We start from the raw sequence: 23,864 nt of genomic DNA, 5'->3' as shown, positions 1-23,864 counted from the left end.
TCTAAAATATTAATAAATACAATAATAGTATATAAAAATTTAATGAAATATTAAATGTTTTTGCAATTAAATTAGTCCCAATATATAGAAAGATGCTTTTTTAAAGAATCATATTAGTGTTGCCAAGTCCTCGGTTTTCGCGCAAATTTTGGCTACTTTAACATTGCAAATTTTACCTGGGGAACCCCACCAAAAAACATATATTTTACCCCCCAGAATGTTATTTTTACCACGTTTTTTACCCAAAACATGATTGGCCTAGTTTTAAACAATTAGACAGATTTTGATGTGAAAACCTGGCAACCCTGAAAACATGTAGTAACGCAATCAACCAGCATGAGCTAACTGGACCGCATTAAACTAGCCAAACATCCAGCCCTCATTTCATAACGGATATTTATTGACCTTTGCTGATATTTGTCTAAAAAAAGCACGCAGAGAACAAATAAAGCAGGTCATCTCAAGCGGGCAGCTCTCAAACACACAGAAACCCATTAGCGGGTCTTTCTTACTGACGATGGACAGATGTTATACGCTATCGCTATCTCACCCCAGCACATGCTTTTCCTCATCTGTGTTTTTCAGAGTACGTCAGACATCTGAGAGACTTTCGGCTTGATTTGTGACATCTGTCATCTCTTTTCATACACACAGCCCTCCAATTCCCACCTTGATCCTGAGGAACGGAAAACGTTGAGGTATTAGCCGCTAATCGGCCTGCTAATGTAAACATTCATTGGTTTAAAGCAATACGAAGTACAAAGTAGGTCAAACTGTATTTCCCACCAATGTGTATAGAGCCTAGGGTGTGTTTTACATGATAAATTTGACTTTTGAAGTATTACGATGTAGCATTTGTTAGCTTAGCTTAGCCTAGCCTCTGTTTGTTTTGCCGTCTGTTGTGTTATATATTAATACATGTGTTACAGGTGAAATGAATGGTCTTTTATGATTAATGACAGATCTTGTGACACGATTGTCTTGTGTATATATGAAAAAACAAACATTGAATGAACTCTATGCTCACATTCGATGTGTATTTAACTTAAAAAGTCAAGTAAACGTGTTTTGCGTATTGTATATCCTGTTTTACAACGGACCTGGTCCTTTTAGACGACCTGATGTGACATATTTGAATATGTGTAAAGATTAAAAACATACCACAAACTGACTTTTTGTACGTTCACAATTCATACAAATCTCCTTTAGTCAACGCGAGATCAAAATGGACGCTATTTACTTTGTTAAAACTCACTTTTGGTCTTATAGAGTCCAGAAGTAAAAATCCCATTCATTTTTTCCATAGGGGAATTTGTTTTTTTATTTTGAACGGTAACATTAAACATTAAAGACGAACCTAGCGAAAAACCAAATGAATGGAATAAATCCAGAAAGTACTGAAAAAGTGGGCAGGGCCTATGCGCACAGGCTCCACCCCAAAACGACATCACTAAACACACTTCTATTTTAACCCCTCCTCCTTCAACCAACTGTAACGTTTCATCATCCAATCAATGGCCACCTGATCAAATCAAGCCCCACCCACCATTTGAATATGTATAAAGATTAAAAATGGTGCTATTTATTTATCTTGATACTTATTTTTGGTCTTATAGAGTCCAGAAGTAAAAACCCCATTTATTTTATTCCAGTGAGGGGGTTCGTTTTTAATATCAAACGGTAATGTTAAATATTGAAGACGAGCCTAGCGTGAGCTGCAATGTTGTAAGTTGATGGTATATACTTTAGTCGAAGCTGTCAGTCCACTTTATTTTCAACTTCCAACTTATTTTAACAGCAGAATTCTTGGTGAAAAACTACATTACCCATGATTCTGCAGTGAAACTTCCACCAATCAAAAAATCGCGATTAGCAAATGACACGAAGGGAGCTCCGCCCACTTTTTGTCCAATTTTTAAATACTTTTTTGTTTTGTTTGTAAAATTGTAATTTAACTCGTAGCTTGTTGATTTGATTGTGGCTTTTAACTCTTTAACGAAGACCTTGAAAAATCCCTATGGGCAAAATTAATGGAAGAAGTCCAGGAGTTCTGGAAAAAAAAGTGGGCTGGGCCTATGCGCAAAGGCTCCACCCAAAAATGATTCTGCAGTGAAATTTCCACCAATCAGAGAATCGCGACTAGCAAATGATGCTAAAAGAGCTCTGCCCTGTTTGTGTATGATGAAATGCTCTATTCTCTCAAACTTCTAAAATATTTTTATATATGCATATTTTGCAATACAACATACAATATGTTGTTTCTATATAGACAATATTCCTAATTTCAATCAATCGTTTTCTATTTCGCCAAAGTTTTGAATTAATTTACGTCAATCGTAATGCTTCATTGTAGTACTTTCCATGAAACATACTGTCATTTTGTCTGATTTTCACATTTTTTTTGTTTCGAATCAGAGTTTGTAAACTTGTAATTTACCTCGTATCTTCTTGGTTTGATTGTGGCTTTTTGGGAAAGTGGGTGGGGCCTGTGCCCAAATGCTCCACCCCAAAATTACATCACTAAACACACTTATATTTTAATCCCTCCTTATTTAACCAATTGTCACTTTTCATCCTCCAATCAGTGGCCAACTGATAAAATCAAGCCCCGCCCACTTCTCCATTAAAAAACATTATATTACTGAAGTAGAATGAGGCATTTATTTACTCATTTATCATGGCTTATTTGCAGCTAGCCATGCTAATGCTTATTTAGCATTAGCAGTCGTAGCTTTGAAACAGTTGCAAAATGAGGAAGCTGATATAAATCTTGTTTACGTTACTGGATTCTACTCGTTTCAAACGTTGAAATGTTTGTGTATTTTTGGGAAATTGGCGCAAAAATGACCGTAAATCCATGTTGTTTACACACAAGAAACTGTCTTTAAATACACGCTAGCTGATAACCTTCTGTTCGCAGTGTGCGCTAGTTGCTTGCCAAAAATGATCTCAACCATAGATGCAAATACTTAAGAGAATAATTGGCCGAAGCAATCCAAACACAAGAGGGCTGAATAATGAGTTTTATGCAGCAATGCTTGGGTTTGCATGCAATGGAAATTCGGGATCAAAACAGGTTAACTCACTCTGGCAGCATCTGATGCTTACCTTGTGTCTCCTCACACACAAATAGCCAAATTTGTGCTAGTAATGATACTTGTTTGATTCCTTTAAAGACAAGAACCTTCCATGACAGGACCATAAATAAACCAGTACCGCATTCGTGTTGAAACTTGCCATTTTATCTGAGTGTGTGGTCCTCATAGTCTTATCAGAAAGGAAAAGGAGGGTGCTTGTCTGGGAAGTGAGCCAAAACTGCCTAGCTGTCCCAAATTGAGCCAAGTTTCTACTGTACATTTTCATTGTAGCCATTCAGTACACAATCTTGTCAGATTTTTAAATGCATTGTTGCTTTTAATCAGGTAATTTTGTGATTTACCTCCTAGTTGGATGGTTCAGTGCTTTTAACTGTTTTAAAAAACACTCCAGAAACTACGCCTACTTTCCCATAAAAATCTGCAGGTTTTGTCCAATATTCAAATGCTTCTTTACTTTTACATTAGAGTTTGCAATGCTGGGCTTCACCTTGTAGCTGATTGGTATGGTTCATGGATTGATTTAACCCTTTAACAAAGACTGCAAAAAAAGTGGACAGGTACTATTGTGCTAAGGCTCCACCCCTAATAAAGAGATCACCAAACACTTAATTTTGAACTCTTTCCCCTCCAACCAACTGTCACTTTTGTGAAAAATTCCAGGGACTGCTATAAGAGTGGGCGGACACCATTGCAGGCTCCACCTTCATACAACATCACACACTTATTTTCCAACCCCTCCCCCTCCAATCAAGCATCACTTTTCATCGTTAAATCACTGGCCAATTGGTAAAATCAAGCCCCGCCCACTTCCCACTCAAATCAACAGGTTTCGTCCAATTTTCAAATACCTTTTTGCTTTAAACCAGAGTTTGCAATATTGTGCTTCTCTTGTAGTTGGTTGGTTTGGTTCATGGATTGGTTAAACACTTTAATGAAGAACTGAATGGGAAATGAATGGAAAAAACTCCAGAAACTGCTGAAAAAGTGGTCGGACACGATTGTAAAACTAAGTACCGCCCAATTTTACACTCAAGAGTTCAAGTTTGTGCTGTACGTTTTTATTAAAGCCATTAAGTATACATTCTTGACTTATTTTTAAATATTTTTCAGATTCAAATCAGAGTTTGCAATGTTGTGATTTACCTCGTAGTCGGTCAGTTTGGTTCACAGATCTTTAACGGAAAGTTGAATGGGAAATGAATGCGAAAAACTCTAGGAACAGCTGAAAAAGTGGGCGGACACTATTGTACAAAGGCTCCGCCTCCAGAATGACATCACATACTTATTTTCCAAACCCTACCCCTCCAACCAAACGTCACTTTTCATCCTCCAATCACCGGCCAACTGGTAAAACCAGCCCTGCCCACATTCCCACTCAAATCTCCAGGTTTTGTCCAATTTTTAAATACCTTTTTACTTTAAATCAGGGTTTGCAATGTTAGGCTTCACCTTGTAGCTAATGTGAAAAACTCCAGGAACTGCTGAAAAAGTGGACAGGTACTATTGTTCTAAAGGTCCACCTCCAAAAAAGAGATCACAAAACACCTAATTTTGAACTCATCCCCCTCCAACCAACCATGACTTTTCATCCTCCAATCACTGGCCAACTGGTAAACGTCAAGCCATGTCCCACTTTCCCACTGAAGCGTTCAAGTTTGTGCTGTACGTTTTTATTAAAACCATTAAGTATACATTTCTTTCACTTTTCATACTCCAATCACTGGCCAACTGGTAAAAACCAAGCCCCGCCCACATTTACACTCAAGCGTTCAAGTTTGTGTTGTACGTTTTTATTAAAGCTACTAAGTATACATTCTTGCCTTATTTTTAAATACTTTTTAGATTTAAATCAGTTTGCAATGTTGTGATTCACCTCGTAGTTGGCTGGTTTGGTTCATGGATCTTTAACGGAGAGTTGAATGAGAAATAAATGCGAAAAACTCCAGAAACTGCTAAAAAAGTGGACGGACACTATCGTCCCAAGGCCCCGCCTCCAAAATGACATCACATACTTATTTTCCAACCCCTCCCCCTCCAACCAACCATCACTTTTCATCCTCCAATCACAGGCCAACTGGTAATACCAAGCCCCACCCGCTTTTACACTCAAGCGTTTGTGCTGTCTGTTTTTATTAGCACTATTAAGTGCTTTTTTTGTACTATTTTTAAATACATTTTTGCTTTAAACCAGAGTTTGCAATGTTGTGCTTCCCTTGTAGTTGGTTGGTTTGGCTCATGGATTGGTTTAACCTTTTAACGAAGAGTTGAATGGGAAATGAAAGCGAAAAACCCCTCCCCCTCCTGGTAAAACCAAGCCCCGCCCACTTTTACACTCAAGCATTCAAGTTTGTGTTGTACGTTTTTATTAAAGCCATTAAGTATACATTCTTGCCCTGATTTCAAATACATTTTAGACTTAAATTAGAGTTTGCAATGTTGTGAATTACCTTGTAGTTGATTGGTTTGGTTCACATACTTATTTTCCAACCCTTCCCCCTCCAACCAGCCATCAGTTTCCATCCTCCAATTACCAGCCAACTGGTAAAACTAAGCCCCGCCCACTTTTACATTCAAGCGTTCAAGTTTGTGCCGTACATTTTTAATTAAAGCCATTAAGTATACATTCTTGACTTATTTTTAAATACTTTTCAGATTCAAATCAGAGCTTGCAAAGTTGTGATTCACCTTGTAGTCGGTCGGTTTGGTTCACAGATCTTTAATGAAAAGTTGAATGGGGAAATGAATGCGAAAAACTCCAGGGACTGTTGAAAAAGTGGGCGGACACTATTGTGCAAAGTCTCCACCTCCAACCAACCACCACTTTTCATCATCCAATCACCAGCCAACTGGGAAACGTCAAGCCCTGCCTACTTTCCCACTCAAGTCTGCAAGTGACAACTTTGCCACGTCTTAAGAGCTCAAATATACGCTTCTCAAACATGTCCGACTGGAGTTTCTTGGCCAGGCTGGCGAAGCGCCAACACAAGGGTTTAAAAGGTGGGTCATGCCCTACATTGGGCGCCATATCAATAATGAAGTAGAAGATAAATGCTAGTCTTCTTAGCTAAATGGAACTAGATGTCGCAGTAGCGTTCTGCACTGGTAACGGCGTATCCTCCTGCCCAGCTTTTGCTGGATTCTGCTGGACGTGATCTAAGCGGTCAATGGTTCCTCCAATAGAGGCGCGTGTGAGTTTGCGGAAGGACGTGGAGAGCGATGGATAGAGGCTGATGATGGAGCCACGGGACCAGTTCATCCTGGGAGCGATGCGTTTCAGTATGGCACGTCGGAATAAGATGTAGACCCAGGGATCCAGGACCTGGTTCCCTGTCGCAAAGCGAAGCCAGAGAAGAAGGTGGCGAATGTCGACCTCGCTGCCCGACAACACGGTCTGCGCAATAAACACCTGTTGAGAGGAAAAACAACGAGAGGGTTGTGAGAGGAACGTCGACTCCACTTGAGCCAGCCAACTAAATAAACACAATCATTACAGGCTTCGTCATTTTGAAATGTTTACAAAAACGAATGGATTTTTGCAATGAGAACAACCAGAATACAACATCAGACACAATTTCCAGGAATATTTACTCGCGTAATGTCGATAGTAAATATATTCACCCCAAAAATATTCAGAGAGATGTGAAAACAAATATCTCAGGAACATTTGGACACTGGAAAGTTTTTTGTTTTGTTTATAAAGGATGAAACTGAGGAAATATCACATGACCTTTCTGGATCTTTTTTTCCCTCCAATAGCTGCAAGATAACAAATGGGTTTTGGTTTGTTGTTAATATAAACACTTAGCAGTAAGAAAGCGAATACGGCGGTAAAAGGAGTGAGCTAAGCTGTTGTAAATCATTGACCTTTGCTGAGTGTTCACTTGACGAAATACACATGCTCACACACACACACACACACACACACACACACACACACACACACACACACACACACACAAATAAACACACATTTGGTGCATTTGGTGGAACATGACGCAAAATGACACACATTTACCATGGTAAGTACAGTTTCTGCCAAAATACAAAAAGTTTAATAATCACTGCTACAAAGAAAATGTTGGATCCTTGGATTACTTAACAGTACTTACCTGTTACTTACTGGTATTACTTAGAAGTAAAATAAAAATATTAATAATATACATAATTTTTTCTTTGGTTTCTAAGTAAATAAAATATTATATTAGAATTTAATATAAACTCAATATTTATTTATAAACACTATATATATATATATATATATATATATATATATAATAAAATAAAATTAATATATTATAAGTTTACAACACAATAAAAAAAATATATAATACATTTAATATTTTGTATTAATTCATTTAAATATAATCATAAGTAAATTCAAAATTAAACATAATAAAGATAATATTTTAAATATATATATATATATATATATATATATATATGTATATATATATATATATATATATATAAAATATAAATAAATAAATAAATAAATACATATATATATATACATACACACACAAATATAAATATATTAATAATTATTGTTTTTATTTTAATAAATTATTATAATATTTTAATTAAATGTAAAACAATTAATTAAAAATATACATTATATTATAAAAAACAAATATATCATTAATAATAATTTATTATAATTTAATGATATTCTTTTAATTAAATACAAATTAAATACAAATTGAATTATAAATGATAATTAAATTAAATTAAATAATTTAATTAAAAATATTAATTATAATATATAAAAAATATAATATAAATATATAATTACCAATAATTTATTCTTTTTTAATGAATTATAATAACAATATTTTCTTTTAATAAATTAAATAAAAAATAATTTAATAAAAAAATAGTAATTAAATAAAAATTAAATTAAATTAAATAAGACATTAAAAAATTTAAAATAATGTGATTAAAAATGTTAAAATATTAATATTATAATATAAAATATGTAATATGTAAAAATACAATATAAATATATAATTAACAATAATAATTTTAATAAATTATAATAATATTTTCTTTTAAGTAAATGTAAAAATTGTATTCTGTTTTAATTAATTATAATAAAAATATTTTCTTTTAATTAACTTAATTAAAATAATAATTAATTTAATTAAAATAATAATTAATTAAAAATGAAATTAACAAATTTAATTAAAAAAATTCTAAAGAATTTAATTAAAAATATAAATTATAATATAAAAAAATACAATATAAATATATCATTAATAATAAGTTATTCTTTTTATTAAATTATAACAATATTTTCTTTTATTTAAATGCAATATATAATTAACAATAATAATTTTAATAAATTATAATAATATTTTCTTTTAAGTAAATGTAAAAATTGTATTCTGTTTTAATTAATTATAATAAAAATATTTTATTTTAATTAACTTAATTAAAATAATAATTAATTTAATTAAAATAATAATTAATTTAATTAAAATAATAATTAATTTAATTAAAATAATAATTAATTAAAAATGAAATTAACAAATTTAATTAAAAAAATTCTAAATAATTTAATTAAAAATATAAATTATAATATACAAAAATACAATATAAATATATCATTAATAATAAGTTATTCTTTTTATTAAATTATAACAATATTTTCTTTTATTTAAATGCAAAAAAGTATTTAATTAAAATATTAATTATAATATAACAAATAGAATATAAATATATCATTATTAATCATTTTAATTATAATAAAAATATGTTCTTAAATAAATAAAATAAAAATTATTTTGATTCAATAATTCAATAATTTAAATAAAATAAAACTGAAAAATATTTATATATATATATATATATATATATATATATATATATATATATATATATATATATTACATTTGATAACATTGAATTAAATGAAAAAAAAATTAAATTAAAAAATTAAAAATCATTTAATTAAAGGACATACATTATAATAACAAAAAATATATAATATAAATATATAATTAATAATGGTATGCCTTTTGAATAAATTATGATAATATTTTCTTTTAATTAAAAAAATAATTTAATTAAAAATAAACGAATATTGAAAAATAAAATAAAACTTAATTTAATTAAAATAAATAATTAAATTAAAATAAAATTGGAAGAAAAAAAATATATATACACACAATATCATTTTGTTTTAATTAGGAATAAATATATAAAAAATACGTTGGCAGAAACTCAGATTAGTGTGTTGGGGTGGATGATGGTTTTCGGTGGAAAGCAGTGGTTATGAATCAACAGAAGCGTTTTGAAGCATCTGGTGTGGTTACTGATGAGCGTGTGAGTGTGAATGCGGCTCGTTGTTAATTCGGATCACAATCTGGATCAGCCGTCGGCCGTTACTCGCCTCAATCTAGACTCCTGACACAGGATGTAAATCCAGGGGTCGCAAATCTGATTGCAGGTGGCCAATCGCAGGTAGAACAAAACACTAATGGGCTCAACAGCTAGCGGTGACACAACACTCTTCAGGATGTACATCTGTAATGGTGGAAATCACATTTAAAGCACTTCCCGCTTATTTCACACGAATGTGTTTATTCCTCAAATTCCCAGCTGGAGGCGGGATCTGTGGACTGTTATAATGCTGGAAATGACATTCAAAGATAAAGCTAATTTCATGTTATGCAACTTAAATAGACACAGATGTTATTTTTGGCATACTGTGACAAAATGTCTGCATAATTAGAAAGGACAAACAATAAACATATTGGTTACGTAAGGAATATTATTATTTTTTTTCCTATGATATTTTGTCTTGAGCTCTTAAGTAGACTAACTTTTAAAAACTGAGCATTTAAGAAGCCTCATTTTAAACAAATGCATGTAAATTGTATTCACACAATAATACTGAAATGTTTATGTTTATTTTATGTTTTGTTTAGATCGTAAAGATACATATATGAACGTAAAAATATTAATGTAATATTAATGTATTTTAGGACTAAAAGTCTGGGTTTTGGACAATGGAAAAACAATCAAATGTATACATAAATAGACAGATTAGGAAAATAATAAAAAAATAAATACAAACAATAATAAATTATCTTACAGAAAATAAATTCAGTTCAATTTTATTTTTTATTTCTATGATATATTTTAATATAATATAACTTAATTAAAAAATAATTTTAAATGAATACTATTAAATAATTTTATATCATACTTTACATATTTTTATTTAATACAATATTTAAAAAATACAAAAAAATGAATAAAATTTAATTTTGTTAATATTTCTGTTTCAATTTTAATTCAGTTTCAAAATATTAAAAAATGTATATAGTAATGAATAATAATTTTCATTCATGTATTTTATATAACAAAAAATACTTTAATTTAGTTAATATTTCGATTTATGTAACATTTTAAATAAATTTAATATAAATATATTACAAAAATAAAGCTAAGTGTAAAAATACTACTACTACTAATAATACTAATGAACAATAATTTTCTATCATACATTTTATCAAAAAAAAAGAAAGAAATTCAATTTTAATTCAAATCATATTTCTGTGATGGATTTTCTATTTTAATTTAATTTAAATTTTAATTTAATTTATATAACATTTTAATGAATTAAATATAAATATATTACATAAATAGACTTATTAAAAAATGAATACGAATAAATAATACTTTTTTTAGCAATAGAAATTAATAATAATTCTCGCTCATATTTTATATATTTTTATTTAATAAAATACAAAAGATACAAAAAATAAAATCAATTAAATATAAGTGCATTACAACAACAAACAGTTTAAAAAATGAATGCTAATGAATAATCATTTTCTATCTATCTATATATATTTTTTATTTATCAAAATATAAAAAATACAAAAAATATTTTGATTTAATTTATTTCTGTGATAGATTTTCCATTTTAATTCAATTTCGATTTTAATTTATGTAACATTTTAATTGAATTAAATATAATTACATCATAAAAATACATTTTCTATCTTACATTTTATATATTTTTACTTAATAAAATATAAAAAATGCAATTAAAAAAAATGTTCAAAGAAAGCTTTAATTACAACAAAACTTAGAATTACAAAATTAGTATTAATTTGTAATTAAATATTTCATTAAATAGAATATATATATTCCTGAATATAAAAGGTGACCATAGTTTGAAGAAACACCCAATTGTACTTAATGTAGATGAATTTGTGTTCTGTTAGAAATAGGAAGTGTGTGTTTGCTAGTGAGGACTTCCTGTTCTTCCCTTCAACAGGAAATGGCTCTTTCCCATTAGTCTTATCAGCAGTTCTCACGCGGCTCCTTCATGTTCCTCGACCGCCAGAACACGGACAGTTTCCTCAGGAAAACCTCTTAACGTGTTTTTTAACGAGTAAAGCGTCTGTCCTCGTGTTGTTAGCGCACCTGTGTCGCGAGCGACAGTATTTCTGCCATACGATAAACACCAAAAGACTGAAAACAAGCGTCACAAACAATTATAACGGATTCAGACCATTACAGAAACCAATTCTTGTAACGTCACGCCGCGAGTACAAACCAGATGCTGCCCACATCTGGATCCCAAATGGGTTTATTTACAGAATGACGTCTAAACGTCAGATACAAACTAAAGTCTGAAAAAAAAAGTGTTTTGTCTTTTTAGTTGACTTGAAACTGTTCAAAACCTAGTAGGAGGCCTACATTGGTGTTATTTTAGGTCCAAACTGCAATGATGTATCCCAGAATGCACTGCGCTGAACTTAACGAAATACAAAATGGTGGACAAGTGTCACTATAAAACAGTTCAATCTAATTAAAAACGCAGTATTTTATTCATTGATTAAGTTGGCTTGAGAAAGCTCTACAAACTCCAAACTCAGCCCAGATCTTCAGACTGATCTGAAGTTAGTTGCTGTATCTTTTCTAACTGATCGGACTTACGGTTTTCCTAAAAATGACGATTAAAACTGGGAAAAATTCCATAGATTTACATTGACAGAAAGTTCAAATGAGCCGACACTATTCAAACTCCAACTGTCAAAATTCAAATTTAAACTGCCAGAATCCCTTATTTCTAATTCATTGAGACTCCTATCTATCTGTCTACAATGTTAATCATGCTACAATTGTGCTAGTAACTTGCTAATCATGCTAGAAACATGTTAGCAGCATGCCACTAGCTTGCTAATCATGGTAACAACATGTTAGAAACATGTTATCAACAAGCAAGTCATGCCAAAAACATGCTAGTCCCTTCTGTGTTATGCTAGTGACATGTTAATCATGCTAGCAACATGCTAAGCATGCTAGAATCATGCTAGCAACTTGCTAATCATGCTAGAAACATGCTAGCACCTTGCTCATCATGATAGTAACATACTAGCAACTTGCAAATTATGTTAGAAACATGCCAGCATCATGCTAGAAACATGCCAGCAACATGCTAACCATGCTAAAATATGTTAACAACTTGCTAGTCATGCTAGAAACATGCCAGTAACATGCTAATCATGTTAGAAACATGCTAACAACTTGCTAATCATGATAGTAACTTGTTAATAATGCTTAAAATGTGCTAGCAACTTGCTAATCATGCTAGAATCATGCTAGCGAACTTGCTTATCATGATAGTAACTTGTTAATCGTGCTAAAAATGTGCTAGCAACTTGCTAACCATGGAAGAATCATGCTAGCAACTTGCTCATCATGCTAAAACAGGTTAGAAACATGCTAGCAACTTGCTAATCATGCTAGAAACATGCAAGCAACTTGCTAATCATGTAAAAAATGCTAACTTGATAATCATGTTAATCATCCTAGACACATGCTAGCAACTTGCTAATCATTCTAGAAACATACTAGCAACTTGCTAATTTTGTTAGAAAAATGCTAATAATATGCTAATCATGCTAGAAACATGTCTGCAACTTGTTAATCATGTTAGAATCATGCTGACAACTTACTAATCATGCTAGAATCTATCTATCTATCTATCTATCTATCTATCTATCTATCTATCTATCTATCTATCTATCTATCTATCTATCTATCTATCTATCTATCAAACATTAAGCTTTTAAAACTAATTTAATCTATTTCGGACTAACAAACCTCAAACTTAAAACTTTTCAAACTTGGAAATCTTTTTAAACTTATTTACCTTTTTTAAACCGTTCAAACTTTTTCAAACTTTCTGGTCCAGCTTTCTCAAGCCAACTTCAAAGTTTGTCTTGACAAACGTTTGTATCTAGTTACATGTGATATGTATTTTTATTGTATTTTATGTATTTTTCATGTGATATTGTTTACATATTTTGGCTAAACAGTAGTGAAACTGCGATTATTTTGATGTTTACGGATCAGTCTCTATTGACTTTCATTGTAAGTTGTGTTATTTATTTATTTTTAATGTTTTATTATTATTATTATTATTAATATTACTACTATCGTTATTATTTTAAATCATTTAATGATAAATATAAATATGTTAGCGTAATTATATTACTAAATAGACTAATGTTTTTATTATAATAATAATAATAATAACTCATTATTATTATTATAACTACTATTATTCATATTGTTGGGTTAACATTTTAAAACACTTATTTTTTAAATAATAATAATTATTTATAATATAATAATAATATATTATTTTCATATTACTTAATAGAAGAATGTTTTCACAGTATCAAAATAATAAAAATATATATATTTAAAAATGCTTATTTTTAAATAATAATAATTATTATTATTATCATTATCATTAATTCTATTAATATTGTTGAGTTATGTTAATTAAATTACTTAATGCAAGAATTATTTGGCTGTAGCAAAATACTGAAAATAATAAAGATATTTATAATATTAATAAAAAAAAGTTTAGTTTAAGTATTACTTAGTTTATTTAGTATCAAAAAACAGTATCAAAATAATAAAAATAAAAACATTTTAAAATGTTATTTCTTTTTAATAACAACAATAACAATAAGTATTATTATTATTACTATTATTAATATAGGTTATGTTATGTTGGGTTATGTTAATTAAATATTACTACTAATGCAAAAATAGTTTGGCTGTAGCAAAATACTTAAAATAATAGAGATATTTTCAAATAAAATAATAATAAGAAGAATTTTTCACAGTAGCAAGATACTAATAAAATATGTTTAATGTTTTTTTAAAAATAATAATAAACATAAATTTGTAATATTATTATTGTAGTAATTTAAAAAATATTGTTATAATAGGTTAGTTTAATTGTTGTATAATAATAGTTACTGTGATGATTATGATGATTAATACTAATAAAATTATTATTATTATTGTTCTTCTTCTTCTTCTTATTATTATTCTTACAGTGTTTGGGTAATTATATTACTTAATGGAAATGTTTTTATTTTGATTAAGAATATTATTATTATTATTATTATTATTATTAATCATTTTGTAATATTATTATTAGTTCCAGTAATTTTATTAGTATTGTTATTAATAGGTTAGTTTAATTATGGAAGAATATTTTATAATAATAGTTATGATTATTATTACTATTGGGTTTGCGTAATTATATTACTCAATAGACATTTTTTATTGTGATTAATAATAATAATAATTTGTAATATTAGTTGTAGTAATTTTATAAATATTGTTATTAAGTTTATTATGGAAGAATATTTTAGAATAGTTATGATATTATTATTATTATTATTATTATTATTATTATTGGGTAATAATTATATTACTTAATGGACAATTTTTTATTGTGATTTTTAATAATAAAAAAAACAATTGTACACCTTCCCCTTCATTTCACAAGTTGTACGTTATTATTTTTTAAAGAAAAAGAAGGAAAATGGAAGCTAATTTTGTGATAATCAACATTCGGCCACAACGTTGTCGATTTAGCGTAACTAAACCTGTAAGACTCCTCTTTGAGATTCCTTCTTGATTATGATGTTGCCTCTTACTAGGCGTCTTAGGTTTCGGAAATATTTGAGCTGGCAGCTCATTTTGGTCAATTGGCCAACAGACTCAGTATTCGTCAATTGTCGATGTAGTTTAATCACTCACCAGTAGAGGGCACCAGCAGACGGAGGCGATGGCCATGATCAAAATCAGCTGCACCATCATCTCCACTTCGTAGTCTCGTCTCCGCTGACCGCTGTCCTGTCCGCAACACACCCTCAGTAGCGTGATCACGCTCACAGTGTTGAGCAGGAACGACACGGCCAGCGACAGCAAACCCACGAGCGAGAAGATCAACCCGAAGGTCATGTCCAGTGGGCTGGAGCTGATGTTGAGGAAGCACCAGGAACCGGGGTACTGCAGATGGTAGCTTCCCAATCCCGCCAGTGGCAGGAGACTGATGCAACCGGCCGTGATCCAAACCATGACCACCGTCGAGCACGCTCTGCTGTTGGGCATGGAGGTAGAACGGGCGAAGGGTCGGTTGATGCCTACGAATCGCTCCACGGCCATCGCGGCGCCGAGAAGCAGTGGGCAAAGGCCGTAGAAGACCATCGACATGCCCATGAAGTTGCAGAAGTGGCAATAAGGGTCCAGTTGGCGCCAGTTGAAGCGCGTGATGTGGAATGACACAACGATGGACCCGGTAACCAACAGTCCCATGAAATCTGTGAACACCAACCCGCCAAGGAAGAGCAGGAACGAGGAGCGTGAGCGGCTCTTGGTGTGGAGGAAGGTCTTGGCCAGAACCACCAACGCAAAGAGGTTGGAGCTCAAGCCGAGAGCGCTGAAGACCGCCGAGAAGTACGCCGAGGCGATGGTGTGGTTGTGCCTGAAAGGCGGGCTGTTGATGGAGAAACAATGCGGAGTCACATTGCTGGGCGGCGATAGTGATGAAGCCATGATGACGGCTGTTGAGATGGGTTTATTTCATCTTGTGAACCTGCGATGGAGAAAAACCAATGGAAATGGTTAAAAAGTGTTGCTAAGCACACACACACACACACACACACACACACACACACACACACACACACACACACACATATATATATATATATATATATATATATATATATATATATATATATATGTAATCAGATTTCTTTTTCAAATAACTAGTAAAGTAATGCATTACAAGTATCGCAAGTTATGTAATCAGATTACTTTTTCAAGTAACTAGTAAAGTAACGCATTACAAGTATCGAGAGTTACGTAATCAGTAGGGGTGTAACGGTTCACGGGGATGTATTGAACCGTTTCGGTACGGCCTGTTCGGTTCGGTCCACTTGCGTACCGTTTCGGTATATTTTTTTTCATTAAATAATATACATTTATTATTAGCGTGATATTAAGCGCAGCGGAACAATGTTCCTAGGCGAGTTTCCGCACGGACGCTATTGAGTGACGAACAGTAACACTAGCACTTTGGTTAAGGTGCGTCAAAGAATACTCTTTGGGTGCGTTCCGATCGACATGGTCCCTACGCAGTGTTCACTGCTCCCTTCGCTGAAAATAATCGCTCATTTGGAATGCCCTGGAACGTCATCAAAGCAAATTAACGGCAGCGTCACGCAGATTATGATTTAACATAAATAAATATTGTAATTTATTTTACTTTCAAATTTAAATACATATAAAATACATATAAACGTATGTATCTAAAAAAAATATAGTCCAAATTTAGACCGTTAACACATTAACAGATTTTTGTGGTCTTATTTCACGCACTCTTTCCCCCCCACACAGCCTATATTTAACTATCCTGTGATAACATTAAATAAAACAAGAGATTCACCTCGCCAGTTTTACTTTCATTCATAAAATACAATATTCAAATTTAACATGAATCGCCATAACCATTCATAAACACTCTAATTTGTATAATGATAACATTTATTGCAACCGCTTCATTTCAGAGCCTTAAAAAAATATTATGTAAAATATCACCCAAATGTGTCGCTTTTATTTATTTTATGCAAGAATTCTATTGTATATTGGCAACTTTTCAAAATAAAGATTTTGTAAGTTCTTATTTTTTTGTACCGAAAATGAACCGAACCGAGCTCTCCAAGACACTGTACCGAACCGAATACGATTTAAGCGTACCGTTACACCCCTAGTAATCAGATTACTTTTCAAGTAACTAGTAAAGTAACGCATTACAAGTATCGAGAGTTACGTAATCAGATTACTTTTCAAGTAACTAGTAAAGTAACGCATTACAAGTATCGAGAGTTACGTAATCAGATTACTTTTTCAAGTAACTAGTAAAGTAACGCATTACAAGTATCGAGAGTTACGTAATCAGATTACTTTTCAAGTAACTAGTAAAGTAACGCATTACAAGTATCGAGAGTTACGTAATCAGATTACTTTTCAAGTAACTAGTAAAGTAACGCATTACAAGTATCGAGAGTTACGTAATCAGATTACTTTTCAAGTAACTAGTAAAGTAACGCATTACAAGTATCGAGAGTTACGTAATCAGATTACTTTTCAAGTAACTAGTAAAGTAACGCATTACAAGTATCGAGAGATAAGTAATCAGATTACTTTTCAAGTAACTAGTAAAGTAACGCATTACAAGTGTCGAGAGTTACGTAATCAGATTACTTTTCAAGTAACTAGTAAAGTAACGCATTACAAGTATTGAGTTACGTAATCAGATTACTTTAAGTAACTAGTAAAGTAACACATTACAAGTATTGAGAGTTACGTAATCAGATTACTTTTCAAGTAACTAGTAAAGTAAGGCATTACAAGTATTGAGAGATACGTAATCAGATTACTTTTCAAGTAACTAGTAAAGTAACGCATTACAAGTATTGAGAGTTACGTAATCAGATTACTTTTCAAGTAACTAGTAAAGTAACGCATTACAAGTATTGAGAGATACGTAATCAGATTACTTTTCAAGTAACTAGTAAAGTAACGCATTACAAGTATTGAGAGTTACGTAATCAGATTACTTTTCAAGTAACTAGTAAAGTAACGCATTACAAGTATTGAGAGTTACGTAATCAGATTACTTTTCAAGTAACTAGCAAAGTAACGCATTTCAAGTATTGAGAGTTACGTAATCAGATTACTTTTCAAGTAACTAGTAAAGTAACGCATTACAAGTATTGAGAGTTACGTAATCAGATTACTTTTCAAGTAACTAGTAAAGTAACGCATTACAAGTATTGAGAGTTACGTAATCAGATTACTTTTCAAGTAACTAGCAAAGTAACGCATTACAAGTATTGAGAGTTACGTAATCAGATTACTTTTCAAGTAACTAGTAAAGTAACGCATTACAAGTATTGAGAGTTACGTAATCAGACTACTTTTCAAGTAACTAGTAAAGTAACGCATTTCAAGTATCGAGAGTTACGTAATCAGATTACTTTTCAAGTAACTAGTAAAGTAACGCATTTCAAGTATCGAGAGTTACGTAATCAGATTACTTTTCAAGTAACTAGTAAAGTAACGCATTACAAGTATCGAGAGTCACGTAATCAGATTACTTTTCAAGTAACTAGTAAAGTAACGCATTACAAGTATCGAGAGTCACGTAATCAGATTACTTTTCAAGTAACTAGTAAAGTAACGCATTACAAGTATCGAGAGTTACGTAATCAGATTACTTTTCAAGTAACTAGTAAAGTAAAACATTACAAGTATCGCAAGTTACATAATTAACTTTTTAAGTAACTAGTTAAGTAACACATTTCAAGTATGGTGAGTTACATTATCAATTAGTAATATTGTAATTCATTACTTTTAAAAGTAACTATTGCTTTTAAAGTTACTTTTAACTTTAAAAGTTTCAGAACTAAAGTTTTACAACTAGAGGCTATGCAACAGCATTTAGGAAAACTCTTTTACTGTGAGTGACGACACATAACGCACATGACGACATGTCTGGAGCAGTCGAATATGCCAACTACCTATCCATATCTATGGCTGTGCACTGTACTGGTTAGGACTGTGTACTAATGACTCATTTGGTTTTGGGACATTGTTTTACTAGCAAACGGAACAAACGAGTCACATCCCTGCATGTGTTTTTCCCAACGTCTTGTGCAACAGTTCAGAACGCTTCATTCTAAGCAGACGTTCGGCGGCACACAAAAACTAAAACATGGACCGTGATGGACGAAATGTGCTTATACAGTGTCCGCCGGCATTTTAGAGCAAACCGCCACTGATGTCAACAGGAAACAACAGAAATCTGATGAGCAATCAGATCTGTCAGATCCTAGCAACAATAAAAAAGCCCCAAACACAACATTTTCATTGGAACATAACACTGAAATGAGTTGATTGAAATGAAACTGATTTTTTACTATTATTAATAATCAATAATAATAATCATAAACAATTCCTTCATTAATAATGAATAATAATAATAATAATAATAATAATAATAATTTATATTATTATTTCAGTAAGTGATATAATAAAAATAACTTACTACTAATAAAATAATTACTACTAATATTATAAAATATTAATAATCATATCTAATATTTGGATTTATTACTTTTTATACTCTCAGAACATTCTTGTAGTAATATAATGTAACTAAATAACAATCATTATTATTATTATAAAAAAAGCTAACCTAATCAAAATAATAAGTACAATAATTTTATTTTAATGTTTTAATAATAATAATAATAATAATAAGAGAAAATAATATTAATAATAACAACAACAACAACAACAACAACAACAATAATTATTCTAACAATAACTTAAAATAATATTATTATTACTATTATTGCTATTTTTGTTTAATTTAATATTTTTATTATTTTGATACTGGCAAATATTCTTGCATTAAGTAATATAATTAAAATAACTAAATAACAATAATAATATTTAATATAAAAAATAATTATTGCAATTAAGAATAATTGAAGAATACCTATTAATAATAATAATAATAATTGTATTTTAATATATTATATTTTATAATAATAATAAATTATTAAAATAATAATAATTATTGCTTAATATTTTTATTATTTTGATATTGGCAAAACATTCTTGCATTAAGAAATACAATTAACCTAATTATAATAATAATAATAATAATAATAATAATAATAATAATAATATTTTTTATTACTATTATTAAGCATTCTTCCATTAGGTAATAGAATTACTTAAATATTATTAAAATTATTATTATTATTATTATTATTAATTATTTTTTTCCTTTAAGTTATCAAATTAACATACTATAATTTTGATTATTATTACCATGACACTTTTCCATTAAGCAATATAATTACAATAACCTATTATTATTATGATTAATATGCAAATGTTTATCAATATATGTTACAAAAGCAATATGCTTTAAGATTTTAATACACAGCCACTCATTATATACTGCTTTAATATACATGCATATTTTAGATTCTAACTTCTGATTGGATAAGATGTATTTAAAGCTGCACATTATATATTAATGAGCCAAGCTGCTATGAAGCTGCTTCTTTATTCTAATTGTTAATATTAATAAATGCAACTACTTACTGAACATTAGTCGCCTGTTAGTGTCACATTATTATTCAAGCCCAAGAGTTACAGTAACTTTAATGCAATTAAAATCATTAATGCATGTCCTTGATTGCTCTATTTTGAGTCCTGCTAAAGCTAACGCCTAAATAATACATGCTAACACAAAGATCTTAACTTCTACCCCACATTCAACTCTAAAGCTTTTGCAGAAGTTCACCAGATCTGCATGAAAACATCCAGATCTCAGGGATGTTTCAAGCCACACCTCAAACACATAAATCCAGTTTTCCCCCAAAGGAATGTAAAGTGGATCCACTCCACTCTGACCATTAAACACAAGTGTCTTCATCCACAAACCCGCTCAGATTGATACCCTAAGTGCTATTATTTATCATCAGGCAAAAGCCTAAACATCTGAACACACTCGGGTGGCGTTTCCACCCGTAATGTAATGGCTGTGTACAGAAACCTGGTGTTTGTGCTTCTCTCTTAGCAGCGTAATTCCAAAACAAACTCCATTAGCCAAACACAGAGCTTTCCACGGCGCGCTCCTAATCGAATTCCATCAAATGAGACCCAGAAATCAGCTTAGCGAATGTCAGCGCCAGGGAGTGGGCTGGGAAATCTGCGATTGGTTTGCATGCATGTGCGTTTACATCGTTAAGGGGTGTTTTTTTAGCGTTTGGCTGCGTCTCTGGAGATGCAGGAGTGTAAAACATCCGCAAAAGAGATTATTTTTTAAAATATGATTACGGCTATATGCTGTTTTGCTGTATAATCAGAGCATTATGCGATTCTGTAGTGTATAGACTCAAAAAATTAAAGGTACTTGCCTGAAACTTTTTTCTTTGGATGTGTTTGATTTTTTGGGTTATTTAACACCAAAACATGACAGTTTTCTGAAGAGCTAGAGATTAAACCAGACATAAAATGCATAAAATGTTAGATAACAGGTTAAAAAAACACAAAAGTGCTATGGGGTATGGAGCCTGTGACCTGTCTTAAGCATGGTTATATTTGTAGCAATAGCAAAATTATCTAATTTATTTTTATGCCAAAGATCATTACGATATTAAGTAAAGATCATGTTCCATTAAAATATTTTGTACATTTCCTACCGCAAATATATTAAAACTTTCTTTGATTAGTAATATGCATTGCTAAAAACTTTATTTGGACAACTTTAAAATCGATTTTCTCAATATTTAGATTTTTTTGCACTCTCAGATTCCAGATTTTCAAATAGTTGTATCTTGGCCAACTATTAAACTATTATATACATCACTTATTTTTTTCAGCTTTCAGATGATGTAAAAAATAGTCCAGGGTCACAAATTAATACCATTTCCATCTGCTATACCTTATTTGTTAATTCACTTCAGAATTTTAACTTTTTTTTTGTTCATTTTGATTAACAAAAACGTCATTTATTCACCATTCATGGAACGTTTTATTTCTAAAACGTTTTAGTTGGACCCTCTTGTAACGTTTTTAAACGTTAATTGCTTTAAAACTTCCAGAGAACGTTCAGCAATAACATTCCCATAAGGTTTGCGTGTTCCTTGAACATTCGTATAACCAAGAAAAACTGACATTTGAACGTTCTGAAAATAACATTTTCATTACTTAATACCACATTTGCAAAACGTCCTTAAAACATTTTTTTTAGCTGTGGCGATCTGCTCTTTAACAATGTTCTTAAACAATTGACATATGTCTATTAAAATAACACAAGTGGTTCAAACTCTTAAAAAGGACCGAAAGCTTAATGTTTTATTTTATTATATACATCGTCGTATTTTTTATACAAGTTTTACACCTACCGACTAAAACTTCCAACTTTGTACCACTTACATATTGTAAAATGCAGACTCCGTTTTTTCAATTTGTTCGCTGTTGTTGTTGACCAGTTTACAAAAACAGCTTTTTTGAAGAAATATGTTTAGCTTCCAGAACGAGTGAAACTCCCGCCGAGTACATCCAAACAAACAGAACTCCTTTGCGACGTTTACAGCGTAAACTAAAGTTGAAAGCTAAACGCACATCAAAGCGTCCGTTTCTGAATTCAAAACGTTGAGTTTTACCTGAGAAAGTGTGAAAGTCCGGCGCGCATTCCTTCAGCCTGTCGATCCGCGTATCCCGGAGAGTCCAGAGATCCTCAAGCTCTGCCTCCCATCACCTCCATCCTCCCAACACACTCCAACCCCTCTCAAATAGGCTACACACGACTGGGAAGATGAGGATGATGATGAGACGCGCCATCCTGTTCCTCCTTCTTCGCCGCGATTCCCGGAAGAGCCGCGGGACGCTCCTGAAAGAGTTTCTGGGTCTCCGCCAGTAATTTCTACAGCTAAAATCAATACCAGAAACTCTCTGACAGCTTTGAGTCCCAATACAATGCGGGCCGAAATGTTCTGTGATGTTTGAATAAACAAGATGGTCTCTAAATGGTCTGTTTGTGGGTGTATCCGCTGTAATTTTGCATTAGCGGTTATTGGTTCGAGGAAAATGCATTTTAATAATTCACCACAGTGCAAAACGGAAGAGCTTTTTAAAGCACCTGACGCCAGTGACTAACGACTGAAAGTGCTTGTGATCATGACAAATAGAATAGGAACGATCTAAAGATACTGCCAAAGTCCTTTGCCTTAAAGAGAACCAAAACTTTAAAACGCTCGTTAAAAATAAATGAACAAAAATGAGCCGTCAAACGTTGAAGTCCGTGTAATTATATGTATTTAAGTTGTCACATAACAGAAAAATGTCTTATTAAGCACCCTGACAAATTTGAATAATAAAAAGTTATCAAAATATTGAAAAAATAAGCAGTATCAGCTCTCAATTGCCAGTTACTGTCATTAGCGTTAGGGAAAAGCTGCCGCCTTTTTTAACGGTCAAATACAAATACATTTAAATAAGGAGACCGAGCTGTTTTTTAAATGGTCGCAACAAGGTAGGCTAATATTTACAGGATGAAGTAGCTAGCAAACTGGCAATCGAATGTTCCAATGTTTTTTTCAATGTTTTCTTCTGACAAGGTTCTCTCAAAGTTACGTTAACAAACATTCTTCCAGTAACAATTATCTACGGTTCTCAAAATGTTAGCACGAAAACATTATTTGTATACATATAGTTTATAGAATGTTTCACACCTTCAATGTTTTAGCTGGACCTTCATGTTATGTTTTTTTTAAATGTTACTTGTTTCAGAAGGTTCAGAGAACATTCAAATAATAACATTAGCATAATGTTTGTATATAA

General features: G+C 31.3%; 2 protein-coding genes across 2 annotated transcripts in view; one reads left to right on the top strand and one right to left on the bottom strand.

The window, feature by feature from the left end:
• LOC141339017 (PDZ domain-containing protein GIPC3-like) overlaps positions 1–1,144 on the top strand; it is a 35,079-nt gene extending 33,935 nt beyond the window's left edge. The window contains exon 8 of the mRNA XM_073844632.1: positions 586–1,144. The gene's annotated coding sequence lies outside the window, so the exon portion shown is untranslated. The remainder of the gene's footprint in view (positions 1–585) is intronic.
• Positions 1,145–5,462: 4,318 nt separating this feature from the next.
• tbxa2r (thromboxane A2 receptor) lies at positions 5,463–22,907 on the bottom strand. The gene is made up of 3 exons (XM_073844674.1): positions 22,688–22,907; positions 15,189–16,026; positions 5,463–6,504 (listed from the first exon to the last, which is right to left on the bottom strand). Exons 2-3 carry the CDS (start codon positions 15,984–15,986, stop codon positions 6,163–6,165), a joined length of 1,140 nt encoding a protein of 379 aa, XP_073700775.1. The 5' UTR covers positions 15,987–16,026; positions 22,688–22,907; the 3' UTR covers positions 5,463–6,162.
• Positions 22,908–23,864: the final 957 nt, after the last annotated feature.

Source organism: Garra rufa, chromosome 7, assembly GCF_049309525.1.
Source record: "Garra rufa chromosome 7, GarRuf1.0, whole genome shotgun sequence".
Classification (NCBI taxonomy): Eukaryota; Metazoa; Chordata; class Actinopteri; order Cypriniformes; family Cyprinidae; genus Garra; species Garra rufa.
Note: the sequence above shows the minus strand (reverse complement) of the source record. Positions and strands in the feature narration are given on the sequence as shown.

What these genes read in the sequence shown, in the direction of transcription:
- tbxa2r (XM_073844674.1), bottom strand. Translation starts at nt 15,986, where the DNA reads ATGGCTTCATCACTATCGCCGCCCAGCAATGTGACTCCGCATTGTTTC. An exon ending in TCTGCTGGTGCCCTCTACTG is followed by an intron (nt 6,505 to 15,188) that starts GTGAGTGATTAA and finishes TCCTCTCAACAG; the next exon opens with GTGTTTATTGCGCAGACCGT.